Here is a 16,755-nt window from a genome sequence, read left to right on the forward strand (position 1 = left end):
CACTCAAAAAGGTCATAAACAGACTCCATGAGGGTGGTATGAGGGCCCGACGTCCACAGGTGGGGCTGTTCTTACAGCCCAACACCGTGCAGGACATTTGGCATTAGCCAGAGAACACCAAGATTGGCAAATTCGCCACTGGTGCCCTGTGGTCTTCAAAAATGAAAGCAGGTTCACACTGAGCACATGTGGCAGACGTGACAGAGTCTGGAGATGCCGCGGAGAACGTTCTGCTGCCTGCAACATCCTCCAGCATGACCGGTTTGGCAGTGGGTCAGTATTGGTGTGGGGTGGCATTTCTTTGGGGGCTGCACAGCTCTCCATGTGCTTGCCAGAGGTAGCCTGACTGCCATTACGTACCGAGATGAGATCCTCAGACCCCTTGTGAGACCATATGTTGGTGCTGTTGGCCCTGGGTTCCTCCTAATGCAAGAAAATGCTAGACCTCATGTGGCTGGAGTGTGTCAGCAGTTCCTGTAAGAGGAAGGCATTGATGCTATGGACTGCCCCGCCCGTTCCCCAGACCTGAATCCAATTGAGCACATCTGGGACATCATGTCTCGCTCCATCCACCAATGCCACGTTACACCACAGACTGTCCAGGAGTTGGCGGATGCTTTAGTCCAGGTCTGGGAGGACATCCCTCAGGAGACCATCGGCCACCTCATCAGGAGCATGCCCAGGCATTGTAGGGAGGTCATACGGGCACGTGGAGGCCACACACACTACTGAGCCTCATTGTGACTTGTTTTAAGGACATTACATAAAGTTGGATCAGCCTGTAGTGGGGTTTTCCACTTTGATTTTGAGTGTGACTCCATATCCAGACCTCCATGGGTTGATAAATTTGATTTCCATTGATAATTTTTGTGTGATTTTGTTGTCAGCACATTCAACTATGTAAAGACGAAAGTATTTCATACGATTAGTTCATTCATTCAGATCTAGGATGTGTTCCCTTTATTTTTTTTGAACAGTGTATATCTGTATGGGTTTCAGATCTCTGATTTTCTGATATATAGCTCCAAGTCCTCAGTATAAGCACAGGGTAATTGAGTGTAATTACCCCTAGACATGTTATCCTTGGGACCCCCGCGATCTCCATGTCAGCTCTGATCAAGGAATCCTGGGGCTTTTGTGGTTGTGACATTACCCCACGCACCCTCCATTCAAGGTCTATAGGAGGGGCCATGACAGCTGTGATCACCAGTCATTCGATGACTGGGGTACCACGGAGGAGATCGCGGGAGTCACCAGTGGCCGGACTATGCGATCAGACATGTTATCCCCTATCCTAGACATGTTATCCCTTATCCTTTGGATAGGTCATAACATGTCTAGAGGTGGAGTACCCCTTTAAGGGCATGCTGCATGCATTCAAACACTTTTGACAAAAATCTTTCTTTCTTTTTTTTAATACCAATATTTGTTACAAATCAATCATAAACAGTGGGGCAAAAAGTATCTAGTTAGCCACCAATTGTGCAAGTTCTCCCATGAGAAAGGCCTGTAATTTTCATCATAGGTATACCTCAACTATGAGAGACATAATGAGAAAAAAAATCCATAAAATCACATTGTTTGATTAAAAAAAATATTTTTTTGCAAATTATGGTGGAAAATAAGTATTTGGTCACCTAAAAAAAAGCAACATTTCTGGCTCTCACAGACCTGTAACTTCCTCTTTAAGAGTCTCCTCTGTCCTCCACTCGTTACCTGTATTAATAGCTCCTGTTTAAACTTGTTATCAGTATAAAAGACACCTGTCCACAGCCTCAAACAGTCACACTCCGAACTCCAATATGGCCAAGACCAAAGAGCTGTCGAAGGACACCAGAAACAAAATTGTAGACCTGCACCAGGCTGGGAAGACTGAATCTGCAATAGGCAAGCAGCTCAGTGTGAAGAAATCAACTGTGTGAGCAATTATTAGAAAATGGAAGACATACAAGACCACTGATAATCTCCCTCAATCAGGGGCTCCACGCAAGATCTCACCCCGTGGTGTCAAAATGATCACAAGAACAGTGATCAGAAATCCCAGAATCACACAGGGGACCTAGTGAATGACCTGCAGAACGCTGGGACCAAAGTAACAAAGGCTACCATCAGTAACACACTACGCCGCCAGGGACTCAAGTCATGCAGACTTGCCAGACGTGTCCCCCTGCTTAGGCTACTACATGTCTGGGCCTGTCTGAAGTTTGCTAGAGAGCATTTGGATGATCCAGAAGAGTATTGGGAGAATGTCATATGGTCAGATGAAACCAAAGTAGAACTTTGGAAAAAACTCAACTCGTCGTGTTTGGAGGAGAAAGAATGGCGAGTTGCATCCAAAGAGTTGAAAGTCTGTGTTGCCCAGCAATAGCCCCAAAACATCATTGCTCTAGAGGAGATCTGCATGGAGGAATGGGCCAAAATACCAGCAACAGTGTGTGAAAACCTTGTGAAGACTTACAGAAAGCGTTTGACCTCTGTCATTGCCAACAAAGGGTATATAACAAAGTATTGCAATGAACTTTTGTTATTGACTAAATATTTATTTTCCACCATAATATGCAAATAAATTCTTAAAAAATTAGACAATGTGATTTTATGGATTTTTTTTCTCATTATGTCTCTCATAGTTGAGGTATACCTATGATGAAAATTACAGGCCATCTAAAGTGGGAGAACTTGCACAATTGGTGGCTGACTAAATACTTTTTGGCCCCACTGTACATACGATATACATACTTAAAACATTCCAATAATCCACCCCTACCCTTTGAGGTCTTGGCACAAACAAAAAATAAAAAAATAAGCACAGTTCCTCCACCATTTCCCCCAACCTTTCTGAAATAAATTTATTCCTTTACTTGTCTGCTTTGCTTTTTTCGAGTTCAAACTTTTTTTTTTTTTTACCAATAAGAACTAACCATTCTCTAATCGACGGTTGTTTTGTGTCAAACTATTTATGCATAGTAATCACTCTGGTGTAAGCCAATAGTCTAATAAGTAGGTTTTAGTCTTTTTCAAATCCGCTCATATCTCCCAATATCTTACTCAACCTTACTCTCAAAAAACTTTTTGAGCAGGCTCATAACATGACCTAAATTAGCCTCCACTGTAATTCATTTCGGGCCACCCAAGTTATCTTTGCATCCAACCCTTTGGATGATGGATAACTTTACCCAATAGGAAATCACCCTTAAAGGGATACTCTGCCCCTAGACATCTTATCCCCTATAGAAAGGATAGGGTATTAGGTGTCTGATCACGGTGGTCCCACCGCTGGGGACCTCCGCGATCTCTGCTGCGGCATTCCAGTCATCCGGTGCACAAAGCGAATTTTGCACCATGCCAGATAACTGGTGGTGCAGGGCTGGAGGCTTGCCCCCTCAATGCAAGTCTATGGGAGGGGGCGTGACAGCGAGATTGCATTGAGGGGGCGTGGGCGTGACGTCACGAGGGCCATGCCCGTGACATCATGAGCCTTTGGAGCTGCACCAGATGCTCTAAACAAATGCTGGGTGCTGCAAGGAGATCGTTGGGAGCTCCAGCAGCGGGACCCTCACGATCAGACATCTTATCCTCAATCCTCTGAATAGGGGATTAGGGGGATTTATCAAAGCTGTCTATGTCCCGCATCAATATAGACCAAACTACAGAGCCTTAGGCTGGTCTATTGTGTGTGCCTAATTTATCAAAAGTCGCACGGCAATTGATAAATTCTGCGCACGGACTTCGGGATCTATGGTTTAGGCTGTATGTAAACCTGCTTCAGCATGGTCTGACATTTCAGCATTTTCGCCCGATGCAAATTTTCACCAAAATGTTGCAATTGTTAAATTAAGCACCAATGCATTTTCACATCTAAAATAGCCTAGAATGCATCATGTACTAAAAATCCTCTAAAGAAAAAGTCGCAAAAAAGTTAAGTGTATTTAAACTTTGACTTTCTGTGCGACAATTTTAGACAAGAAAAAATAGTCTAAATCCTTTGATAAATCCCCCCCCCCCCCCAAGATGTCTAGGGGCAGAGTTTCCGTTTTAGAACATCAATAAGCTTGGAGTCTGGCCTTGTTCCCCCCCCTCCCTTCCCATTGGTGTAGGACTAAAGAAAGGTGCGACCATTTGGCATGTTTTTCCTTCCAATTGTCATTCATTGTCTGTGCAACGAAAAGTGAACTGCCCCCAAGGAAAAGGTTGGGGCAACCTTGATTTGGATTCCCAGACCATAGCCCTATGGTCGTCTCTTTAGTATTCATAGTTAAATGATGGGTGACTTTATTATTTGTGACCCTCATCCCTAGACCACATTCTACTATACATTTAAACAGATGTATTATAGAATATTGTTTTACAAAACTATGTCAGCATATACGTTTTTAGTATATATATATATATATATATATATATATATATATATATATATATATATACCATATGTATAATTCTTACATTCATACATCTTCTCTTGTAGGGTGTAATTAAACAGCTTGCCGATTCTTGCTGTGAAACCTGTAAGTATACAAAATAAATAAATAAATGATATATATATGTGTGTGTGTGTGTGTGTGTGTGTGTACACTTATATAGTCAAGCTGCACGTTGGGGTGAATAAAGACCCTTCTTTTTTCACTACTTGGAGTGCCACAGCCTTTTTTTCATGACTGTAAATGGTGGATTCTGGACTGGAACCCGGGCTGGTGGGCACCTGCGCACAATTGGACTGGGATTGCTGCTTTCTTCTTCTGTATGTACAAATATGTATATATATTATAAGCCTGAATTTTGCCCTTTCTAATCCTGGCAAGTGTCAAGGGGTGGTCATCAAACCAGGTTTGACCACTTGACAAAGTCTACTTCAGAAAGTCATTTTTTTTTTGAAATTTTTTTTTTTTGGTTTGTTGTAGGTGTGGAGCCAGAATGCAAACAAATAGGAGTTCCCAAATATATTCAGGTTGCTGACTGCGTGTCGGAGCGAGAGCTGAGCATGCTGTCTTGTGAGGTAAGTATACTATACGTATGTAGAGTTAAAGGGGTATTCCAGGAAAAAACGTTTTTTATATATATATCAACTGGTTCCAGAAAGTTAAACAGATTTGTAAATTACTTCAATTAAAAAATCTTAATCCTTTCAGTACTTATGAGCTTCTGAAGCTAAGGTTGTTCTTTTCTGTCCAAGTGCTCTTTGATGACACCTGTCTCGGGAAACACCCAGTTTAGAAGAGGTTTGCTATGGGGATTTGCTTCTAAACTGGGCGTTTCCCGAGACAGGTGTCATCAGAGAGCACTTAGACAGAAAAGAACAACCTTAACTTCAGAAGCTCATAAGTACTGAAAGGATTAAGATTTTTTAATAGAAGTAATTTACAAATCTGTTTAACTTTCTGGAGCCAGTTGATATATAAAAAAAAGTTTTTTCCTGGATAACCCCTTTAAATTGTAGATTGTTTGGCTACTGCTGCTTTGCCCTTTCAGATCTGCATGTCATTTACCCTGAGTCATGGCTGAGCACAGAAAGCCCCTGGAGTGGACAGCATGGGAGGGGAGGGGGCACATGACAGGCGGTGTAGGAAGTGGGGATAAGGGGTTAAAATTAGGTAGAAAAATGGGAGGCAAGGGGTTAAAAATGGGAGGAGTGAGGAGGTCGGCAAGGGTGCTAGGAAGGGGAGGAGCCATTCGTCAAGAAGACAGCGTGTCCCGTCCTAGGATTCAGGCATCTAGGGTGGTGATTCTGGGTGGGTGTGGCTGTGTTTTTTTTTGTCACAGCGGCGGGAGCTGGAGGGGGATTTGGAGGCATGCTGGAAGGATGGTATAATGGCCGGGGGGAGCTGGGTTGGTAGCCAGCTACTTATGGGGGTCCCAAGCGGAAGGGACAGAGTGATCTCCGAAGGTGGTTCCCTTGGGTCAGGTGATGGTCGACCAAGGACACAGTAGGAGAGAGTGCATGGAAGAGAAGGTGCCTTCAGGTCCCCCTTCAGCCTGTTGCTAGATCAGGGAGTAGGGTCAGTTTCGGGTTTCACAATGTAAAGGTTATTTAAATATGTATGGAAGGGTATGTTACCCCCAAATAGTTTGTTATATTTTTGTTATTTATTTTGGCATATTATTTACAAAGAGAGATTTAAAATATAAATAAAAGATAATAAAATGTGGGTCCGCTGTGGTCTTTGCACCATATTAAGGAGTCTATGTTTTTTGGGAAGGTAATAACTCTCCCCTAGTCATGTGTTACCCTGGGGCATTCCAACTTAGTGACCACGTTCGTGGGAGAGTGTGATGTGGATAACAGCAAGGCAAACTCCAGGGCCAGAATGACTCACTAAGCTTTGTCCTTGTTCTTGACCTTCTCTTGGTTGTCTTTGGAAATATTGCCTTTTGCAGAACACTTTGTATAGGCCACTTTTTGTGGGTCATATTCACATTTTTTCTACTTGGATGACTCAAATATTGTTTTGAACTTTACAGTCTACAAATTGGTGTAGTTGACTTGGTTGGTAACCCAAGTGAGGGTAACAGGGTTGCGACGTAGAGGTTGCATTTGTAACATAGTGGCACCTCTATTTTGGTGGCATTGGAATTCATGAAAGGCAGTAAATAGTAATGTTTGGTGCAGTTTTCATGCTTCTCAGGCTCTGTGGCCTATCTCTAACTCCATAATTTGCCCATGTACATGCCCATAGTGAACCTGCTATAGTGTTAATACATATCTGTTATATATATTTTTTTCTTATCCTTTATAGGGTAAATGCACTAGTACATCCATCTACAACACAAAAACCCACAATATGGAAGACCAGTGCACCTGTTGCACAGCAACACAGACTGAACTGGTGAAAGTTTCACTCCGATGCAACAATGGGACTACAGTAGAACATGAGGTCACGCAAGCCACAAACTGTGAATGTGTGTCCCGGAAATGTACCAAATAAAAATGTCTAACTACTGCTGTGTAAGGTGGCGGCTGAGCAATGTGCCCATCTATAGTGCCCTGTCAGTTATTTGTGCACAAACATAACATGTGAGATTATGCCTTTTCAAGCCTATATGTCCTAAATGGGGGGAACCGTCATGGCCGAGGAAAATAGTTGATAAAACTGGGAAATGACCAATGTTAGAGACCTGACAATGTGCAATCTAAAGTTTTTATTTTGAATTCAAATTTTGTATTTTTTTATTTCTATAGACAAATTATTCTCTATTTTAGAAAGCATTGACTATTTTATGTTTTTTTAAAATGCAATAAAGCTTTAGCTGTGTTTTGGTTGGTAAATCCATCCAGCTGTAAAAAAAAAAAAAAAAAAATTCTATATGTGCTGAAAGTGACTAATTCCGACACACCGCAAAACCTGGAGATCATTAAATCTAGGTGTTAAACATTAATATGCTACTGTCACAGATTGTTCATCCTGCATTCTGTTCCTTTTAGCTGCAAAAAAAAAGATAAAAAATATAAATAAAGTAAATTTTAACAACTTGACAATCAGTTTGTGTCATTTCTTAAAACAGATTAACCTTGTTTGACTCTAAGTCAATGGAAGATCTAGTACATATCAGTATCATGTAAAAAAAGAAATGCTGCCTTATACTGTGGCTTGTATGTGGTGGACCATATAGTTTAACAGCTTGCATGTAGTCAACTAGTGACTAGTGTTGAGCGGCATAGGCCATATTCGAATTCGCGAATATTCGCGAATATATGGACGAATATTCGTCATATATTCACGAATATTCGCTTATTCGTTATATCCTCGTTATATTTTCGCATATGCGAAACTTCGCGTATGCGAAAAGTAACATATGTGAATATTAGCATATACAAAATTAGCATATGCGAAAATTCGCGTGTGCGAAAATTAACATATGCGAATATTAGCATATACAAAATTAGCATATGCGAAAATCCGCATATGCGAATTTTCGCATATGCGAATTTTCGCACGTCAGTCTCACACAGTAGTATAACAGCCTTCTTTACACCACACAAGCTGGAAGCAGAGAGGGGTGATCACTGTGATGTGTACTGTGAAAAAAAAACCAAAAAAAAAAACGAATATTCGTAATTACGAATATATAGCGCTATATTCGCGAATTCGCGAATATGCGATATTCGTGAATAATATTCGAATTGCGAATATTCGTGAGCAACACTACTAGTGACTACCATCAGGCTTTTAATTAGAGATGAGCAAGCCGAGCCCAGAGAACCTGGCTTTGCTCCAAACTTTGGGGTAACCATGACTTGCCAAACCTTCGAACATTGCCACTTTTGGTTTGTACAACCCAGCCAATAATACCAAAAAGGATGAGAAACATATGGCATTTTGATGCCTTAATGAAAGGAGGAAGTACTGAGAACACTAACATGAACAAAGTATTAGTCACTGGGCTGACCTTTTGTCACCTGCAGTACTGTGTACAGTTTGTGCACTACAAACCCCAGCCAGTAGTGAACAAGCTGTAAAAGCTATCACATTACAAGCAGAGCAAAACATTGTTCAGTTGGCTGACCTCCGACAGTGACCTCCCCTTAAAGGGTTAGTCCAGTGCTTAAAAACGTATTACCTATCCTAAGGGTGGGGGATATGTTTCAGATCGCGGGGGGTCCGAGCACTGGGGCCCCCCGTGATCTCCTGTACGGGGTCTGGCCAGATAGTGGGTGTCGACTACCACACAAAGCGGCGGCCGACACGCCGCCTCAATACATCGCTATGGCAGAGCCAGAGATTGCTGGAGGCAGTGCTCCGGCTCTGTCATAGAGTTGTCTTGAGGGGGCGTGTCAGTCGCTGCTTCGTGCAGTGGTCATCACGCCCCCTTCCCGTGGGCTGCTGGGGCCCCATACAGGAGATCGCGGGGGGCCCCAGCAGTCGGACCCCCCTATCCTTAGGAGTTTTTCAGCACTGGATATCTCCTTTAACCTGAACTACTGTGTAGAGTTGGTGCACTATAAATCCCAGCCAGCAGTGAATGAGCCCACAAAAGCTATCACAATATAAGCTCTCTGTATGCACATGGAGTGGCATCACAAGAACTGGCTAGAAGTATCACTAGTCCACCACTGCCTGCTGTACGTTGGATACTACAACTCCAGCCAGTGCACCATTGCCCGCTGTCCACTGGATACTACAACTCCCACCAGTCCACAAAGTCCACCATAACCCTTGCTGCTACACATACACACCCCATGATCCCCAAAAAAGTCATAATATTTTTTGGTATTTCATACATAAGCTATTACTATTTTGGGATACCAATCCTCCTGTTGCAGCTCCAAAAAGGGAGAATTTTTGGAACGTTTAGAAACAGCCATTGCTTCTTTCTTTCTTTCTTTCTTGCCAGCCACAAAAAAAGGAGAGTTATTTAAAAAAAAAATAATAATTTCAATATTTACAAAAGCTTTTTCTTTGTATCTACAAGTTCTTCTATTTTGAAACACTGTCACCAATCCTGTTGCAACTCCCAAAATGGTAGAATTTTTTATATATTTTTTTTAACTTTTCAGTATTTACAAAAAACATTTCTGCACTACCTACTGTTTCCTCACTATTCTGAGAGACCTTTACCAATCATTTTTGTAACACTTAGCAAAAGCCATTGCATCTTCCTCACTTGCTAGCTACAAAACGAGAGCTATTGATAATTTTTTTCAATTCTCAAGTTCACTATTTCACTATTTTGATACATCGTTACCAATCCTGTTGCAATTCCCAAAAAAGGGCTAATTGTTGGAACGCTTAGAAAAAGCCATTGCGTCTTCCAATTGCTCTGTGTGGATTTTTAACTCCGGCAGAAATCTGCCAACAACCAAGAATACAGTATTCTGCTTTATTTTTGTGTTACAAAACATACAAATTCTACTAATGCAGTGTTTTTAAACAAGTTGTTAGTTGCCTTGGGTTAAAAGATGTCACTGTAACTTTTACATGAACTGAGCCTTAAAACCACTATAAAATTACTTGACTTCATTCCTATTGGGCTCTAGCAGTGTTATACAGGCCTTTAGAGCTTGTAGGCAGTGTTATACGTACGTTTTTGGCTTCTTTTATTTCCGGTTCACAGAGAACCTGTTCTCCGAGAACCAAACTTTTTTTTAGATAGTTCGGCAATCCCACCAAACCAAATTTTTTAAAAGTCTAATTAGAATCAAGCTTACAAAGTAATCTGGGAAAGCCTCCAGCTCTGAACAGTGCACCAAATAAGTTGGTTGTGTTTAAGCATGGGAGGGACTTCAGATGATACTAAAGGGGTACTCCGGTGGAAAACCTTTTTTTTTTTTTCTTTTTTTTTTTATCAAATGTTGTCAGAAAGTTAAAGATATTTGTAAATTACTTCTATTTAAAAATCTTAATCCTTTCAGTACTTATTAGCAGTAGAGATGAGCGAACTTCCAGTAATTTGATTTGTCACGAACTTCCCAGCTCGGCAGTTGATGACTTTAGCCTGCATAAATTAGTTCAGCTTTCAGGTGCTCCGGTAGGCTGGAAAAGGTGGATACAGTCCTAGGAGACTCTTTCCTAGGAATGTATCCACCTTTTCCAGCCCACCCGAGCACCTGAAAGCTGAACTAATTTATGCAGGCTAAAGTCATCAACTGCCGAGCTGAAAGTTCTTGACGAATCAAATTACTGGAAGTTCGCTCATCTCTAATTAGCAGCTTTATGCTAGAGAGGAAATTCTATTATTTTTTATTTTTATTTTGTCTTGTCCACAGTGCTCTCTGTTGACACCTAATGCCCGTATCAGGAACTGTCCAGAGCAGGAGAAAATCCCCATAGCAAACCTATGCTGCTCTGGACAGTTCCTGATACGGACAGAGGTGACAGCAAAGAGCACTGTGGACAAGACAAAAAAGAAATTAAAAAAAATAGAATTTCCTCTTTGGCATACAGCTGCTAATAAGTACTGAAATGATTAAGATTTCTAAATAGAAGTAATTTACAAATCTGTTTAACTTTCTGTTACAAGTTCATTTAAGGAAAAATAAATTCCACCGGAGTACCCCTTTAAGTAAAGTTAGGTAGGTAGCTTTATGGGAGAAGCAAGAGAGGAAATGACAAAACTGTTCATTCCCCAATCCAGTCCATAGTGTAGTGTAGATTAGCCACCAAATTAGGCAGGTTAATGCCCCCTAGAAATCAGCCCAAGATATCTTGTAAGATAATTAGTAGGGTTAGTAAAGGAACGAGCAGTTTACGGAAGGCAATCATTTTTATTAAATAAGATCGACCCAAAAAGGGGAGATGCAGAGATCTACATGAGTTTAGTTAAATACAATTTTTGGTCTTTTTTTTATGTTCTCTTTTTTTATGCTATAAAGCTTTAAGTAACTTCTGTGTTGTGGTTGGTAAGTGTAACCAACTGTAAATGGAAAAAAAATGCTATATGTACTAAAAGGGTAAGGAAATGTACTGTAACTAATTCCTACACCGCAAAACCTGAAGATCATCAATCCTTTGTGTTAAATATTAATAAGCTACTCTCACAGATGGTTTAACTTGCTATCTATATTATAAAATAGTACTGAAATGTTAAAGTTTTAAGTCTGGACACTAAGCCTGATATAATGGGGAGACTTTCTGTTCTGTACTGATGATTTTCCAGCAGTCTCCTCCTTGTCATCACAGACAGGATTACAGTGATACTTGACACCAGTAGATGTATAACGCATGTATTCACAATAGGTGATGTTCACAGCTCACTCTCCCCTCCCCTGTGGAATAACCTATGATAAGGTCACAGAGCATGCCCAGTAACAATGCAACAATGCAAGTCTATGGGAGAAGGCAGGGGCGTGGGGCAGTGACATCATGACCCCACCTCCCACACCTAGCTTTCTAAATGAACGCCGGTCGCTGCACACAGATCACAGGGGTTCCAGCAGTGAGGCCCCCACGATCAGACATCTTATCCCCTATCCAAAGGATAAGATGTCTAGGGGTTGAGTACCCCTTTAAAAACAGCTCAGGCAAAATGGCTGCCTCATAATGATGTACAAAAAGTAAATAAAAAAATTACAATCAGAAAATAGAAACAGATTAGAAAAAGAAAATTATTTAATGCCTGTCTCTAAACAGGAAAATAAACTCTAGGTGATACATTCCCTTTAACCGGGTTAACTGAAACCCCATTCCATTTTACTCCTTGTTTAAGGTTAGAATGGCCCCGTCTTATCCAAACATGCAGGTGATTACAAGGTAAACCTTTTAATATTTAAAAGACTGTATCTCCGTATACCAAGCGTAACCTGAGATAAAAAAAAAAAAACATATAAAAAGCTCAACCCTCAACACTCTATAGCAGAAGAGTTCTTATGACTTTACAAAGAGCATTGTTCTCGCCTCAACAATACCACAACATACAGAGAGCAGGACCCGGGCTGTCATGCTTATTGGATTTCTCTTCTTCTGGATTTTCCACGTTATTGCTCTTTTGTGTATTTCTACAAATGGAATGGCTTTTTTATTTGACGTCTGACCTACTGGAGACAATGCGTCCCCTTTGTCCACTCTGTAAAGAATTTTCCTAACGTCGTCATAATTATAAGGTGCCATAATTCCCAATTCTTAATTTTTTATTTATTTTTGGGATTTTTGTTGGAATCTTGTCTTTTTTTATTTTTAATTATTTTTTTTTTCTTTTTAGACTATTGTTCTTGCAGGCTTGTGATTACATTAGCAGAAGGTCTGGCTTATTTGTTCCACTCATTGTTTGCCTAAAGTAGATTCAAGCTGGGATGGAATTAGCAGCCAGTACCATTGGCAAATTAAGACAGGTTAGAAGCAGAAGCAGATTGTACACAGTAGCTTCACATCCACATCATCCTATTAGCAGTGTCTCAACTTCCAGCTTACAAATCCCTCAGTGCAATATGGAATCTTCCTCGACACAACTAACTGGTGAGTTTAACCTTCCAAATTATTGATTTTGTGTCTATTATTTCTCATATTTTCGATTCATTAACCAGAATCCCTGATTCTTGAACATAGGATCCCTCTATGGGAGCATGTAGCAGATGCACTGAGTATACACAATATTCCTAGTTGACCCGGCAAGTGTGTGTAATGTTAGTCTATAATATGATTATTGCTTTTGGCCGGTGTGGCTTAGTTAGCATTATAAAATTATTTTGTGCTTCTTTTCTTTATTTTTAGTTTTTGGCCCAGAAATATACTGTTTATTGGTTAGATTTTTGAGACTGAAATTTGAGTCATTTTATACTATCATAATTAAGTAACAAAATATGAAAAATAATTAAATAAAATTTTAAAAATTTGTATTAACATAATGTTAAAATACCCAAAATAATTTTGTTTTCGCTTGTGGTTATTGTATTTCTATACTGGAATGAAAATTAAAACGCACACAATACAGATTTAGAATAAGATGTTTCCTTTAACAGGTGGTGAACAAAAGGCTTTTTCTTTCATAATTAATAGGGTTGGATATTCGTAACTGTGCTTACAATAGAAGAGGAACGGTAGTGCTCGTGCCACCTGAACTCATATGTCTTACTACAAACAATTATTTAAAAACTACCTGAGAAATGATTAAGTTACATTATTTTAATCTATGTATTTGGGTTGTATTACTTCATTTCTAAAAAAAAAAAAGGGAAAGAAAAAAAAATTATTTAAAGAGTTGTTACTTAAGTATCACAATACAAGGAGCCTGGATCCTAGTTCTAAGCATTTTACAGAATAGTTTAGTTATCCCATTAGACACTCATTAATTTTATAATTACTTTAAAGGGGTACTCCTGTGGAAAATGTTTTTTTTTTTTTTTTTTTTTTTATCAACTGGTGCCAGAAAGTTATCTTGTAAATTACTCCTATTAAAAATCTTAATTCTTCTAGTACTTATTAGCTGCTGAATACTTCAGAAGAAATTATTTTCTTTTTGGAACACAGTGCTCTCTGCTAACATCACGAGCACAGTGCTCTCTGCTGACATCTCTGTCCATTTTAGGAACTGTCCAGAGCAGCATATGTTTGCTATGGGGATTTTCTTCTACTCTGGACAGTTCTTAAAATGGACAGAGATGCCAGCAGAGAGCACTGTGGTCATGATGTCAGCAGAGAGCTCTGTGTTCCAGAAAGAAAATAATTTCCTCTGTAGTATTCAGCAGCTAATAAGTACTAGAAGAATTAAGATTCTTTAATAGAAGTAATTTAAAAATCTGTTTAACTTTCTGGCACTAGTTGATTAAAAAAAAAAAAAATAAATAAATAAAAAAAAAGTTTGCCGCCATAGTACCCCTTTAATGAGAAATTAGAATCCTATAAAGATCAATTTTGCTCAGATCTACAGAACTATATAGGTATATACTGTATTCTTTGGAATTGAAGTAGATGAGAATGGAAGGCATACGGGAAAAACACCAAAATATCTAAGTAGTATGATAAGAAAAGTTAGCAGTCATCAATAAAGTGAATATTAATATATTAAAATATTTGTCATAAAATGATTATAATATTAAATAACTATAATAAAGTTTATATTAATGTTTTATCATATTTATAACTAAATACCTATTAATTTATTATAATATTTCTCATAATTATTTTTAACTATATTAGAATATTTCTAATTCATATGTTTTTACTACTTTGAAATGTTTATAATACGGAAATAAAAAAATAATACATTTTTTTTTTTACAGTTGATTTTAGGAAGCATTGGAATATAGGTATTTTAGGTTAATCTCTAGAGCAGTTTTTCCCAACCAGTGTGCCTCCAGCTGTTGCTAAACTACAACTCCTAGCATGCCAGGAGTTGTAATTTTGCAACAGATGGAGGGTTGGGAAACCCTTCTCTAGATTGAAACTCATAAACATCTAATGGGGTTAGGATATGACCACTGGGACCACATCCCTCTGTGTAAAAGGAGTGGTAGACAGGCATGTGTGCTGAAGCTCCATTCACTCCCAATGGGGGTGCCAAAAATACATGATCTCTGTACTTGGGAATCTCCATATGTCCAATAGAGAGTGAATAGAGTGGCAACAGCATGTTCAACCGCCAAACCATCCACATAGAGGAACAAGGGACTCCCATTCTTCTAATTAGTGAGGGTCCCACTCCTCTGCCTTTTGGCTAAGATTAAGTTTAGTGTCTGCCATTGATGTAGGATGGAGGAGCAGGTGTACTGGGGTGTTTTGGGGCTGGTGCCACGTAACCAGCTCAATGGCTGCCCTGATGTGACCTGTTTCCTCCGGGTCTCCCCATGGTGTAGAGCCGAGGTACTTTTGTGTCTCGGGGAGTGGTGACCCTGAGGTGCTGAAACGCACTGGGTATTATAGCTTACTGAGTGAACGCACTGCACCATATACTCTTCACCTTTGGAACTCACCCTTGGTATCCCGGCCTTCTGGCTAGGACCAGGGAAATTTTTATAGATCCGTCCGGATGACCGGGCGGTATATCTGCACTTCATCCACTTATTTATTTTTTTTGTATGTCACTGTGCGTCTTTACGTGTTTTGTTTGTACACAGGATTGTCAGGATGCGGTAGCCCTTCTGGGTGTCCCTCCTGGCGGTCTAGGGGAGGTGTGTGTGGCCATTTGGTACCTCACCTCCCTGCAACCTGTGGGCATCTTGGCTTCGGTCAAGATGCCATTAGTATACGGCTCCATGGCTGATACCTTGGTTAACACTTAGGTTGAAGCCAGGTGCATTTGTAGCTTCGGTGAAAAGGGGTATCGAACCTGGATCTTTGCAGGTGCCTTTTGGCCCGGAGGTGAAGGGTAGGTTTTTTGGGGGCCTCTCTCCTGTCGGAGAAGGGCTTAGCGATAGACCGCATCCTTTGTGCATGTTTTTTTTAGTGTGACATGTTTACACTTTTTTCTTGCACTTTGGGTGATAGAGAGCACTTGCCTCGGCTCTTAAAAAAATTAAAATAGTGAGGGTCCCTCTGATCAGATACTTATCACCTATCCTATGAATAGGTGATAAGTTTTATTCCATGTAAGTGTTTTTTACATGGGCCAATTATTGGCCAAACGAACATTCGTAGAAACGTACATTCTCAGTTATTGACTCTTCAAAAAGCCCTGTGATCATCCAAGAAAATCGGGCAAGAAGGAACAGTTAGCCAGTGACGGGTCAGTGGAACAAGCATTCATCCAACAGCTATCTAATATGTATTGCCAGCTATAATCTTCAGTCTTGGAGCATACGTACCATAGAGGCAGCCCACCCAGCTGCCATGGGTTCCTGGAGAAAGAGGGCTGAGCCCAGGTCTGGTAGTCTAAGAATTGTACATAGGGGATTCCTGGCAAACAACCTATATCCTTGGTGGTCAGAAGAGTGATTCTGACACCAGAAGTAGGCTTGCTTATAATGCTTGCTATATGTCCTATGCTATATATACTATTTCATATATATATATATATATATATATATATATATATATATACGGGATGAGTATCAGCTTAGCTCCAGTTACGGAATATAAAAAGCTAATCGGGGTGCCACACTGTAACAAACCTCCTCCTCATGTAATTACCTTACTATTGGAGTGACACACTGCAACAAACCTCCTCCTCATGTAATCTCCTTACTACTGGGGTGACACACTGTTACAAACCTCCTCCTTGTGTAATCTCCTTACTACTGGGGTGACACACTGTAACAAACCTCCTCCTCATGTAATCTCCTTACTACTGGGGTGACACACTGTAACAAACCTCCTCCTCATGTAATCTCCTTACTACTGGGGTGACACACTGTAACAAACCTCCTCCTTATGTAATCTCCTTACTACTGGG

The 16,755-nt window shown here is 40.2% G+C and overlaps 1 protein-coding gene across 2 annotated transcripts in view; it reads left to right on the forward strand.

Annotated features, from left to right (window-relative positions):
• The window catches only part of VWF (von Willebrand factor), a 195,832-nt gene extending 188,370 nt beyond the window's left edge, over nucleotides 1-7,462 (forward strand). For both annotated transcript variants that reach the window (XM_056517205.1, XM_056517206.1), the window contains 3 exons: nucleotides 4,466-4,505; nucleotides 4,899-4,993; nucleotides 6,732-7,462. In XM_056517205.1, the coding sequence (XP_056373180.1) occupies nucleotides 4,466-4,505; nucleotides 4,899-4,993; nucleotides 6,732-6,920 (324 nt within the window). In that variant the 3' untranslated portion in view covers nucleotides 6,921-7,462. The remainder of the gene's footprint in view (nucleotides 1-4,465; nucleotides 4,506-4,898; nucleotides 4,994-6,731) is intronic.
• The last annotated feature ends 9,293 nt before the right edge of the window (nucleotides 7,463-16,755 follow it).

The sequence above is a fragment of the Hyla sarda genome, chromosome 4 (assembly GCF_029499605.1).
Source record: "Hyla sarda isolate aHylSar1 chromosome 4, aHylSar1.hap1, whole genome shotgun sequence".
Taxonomy (NCBI): Eukaryota; Metazoa; Chordata; class Amphibia; order Anura; family Hylidae; genus Hyla; species Hyla sarda.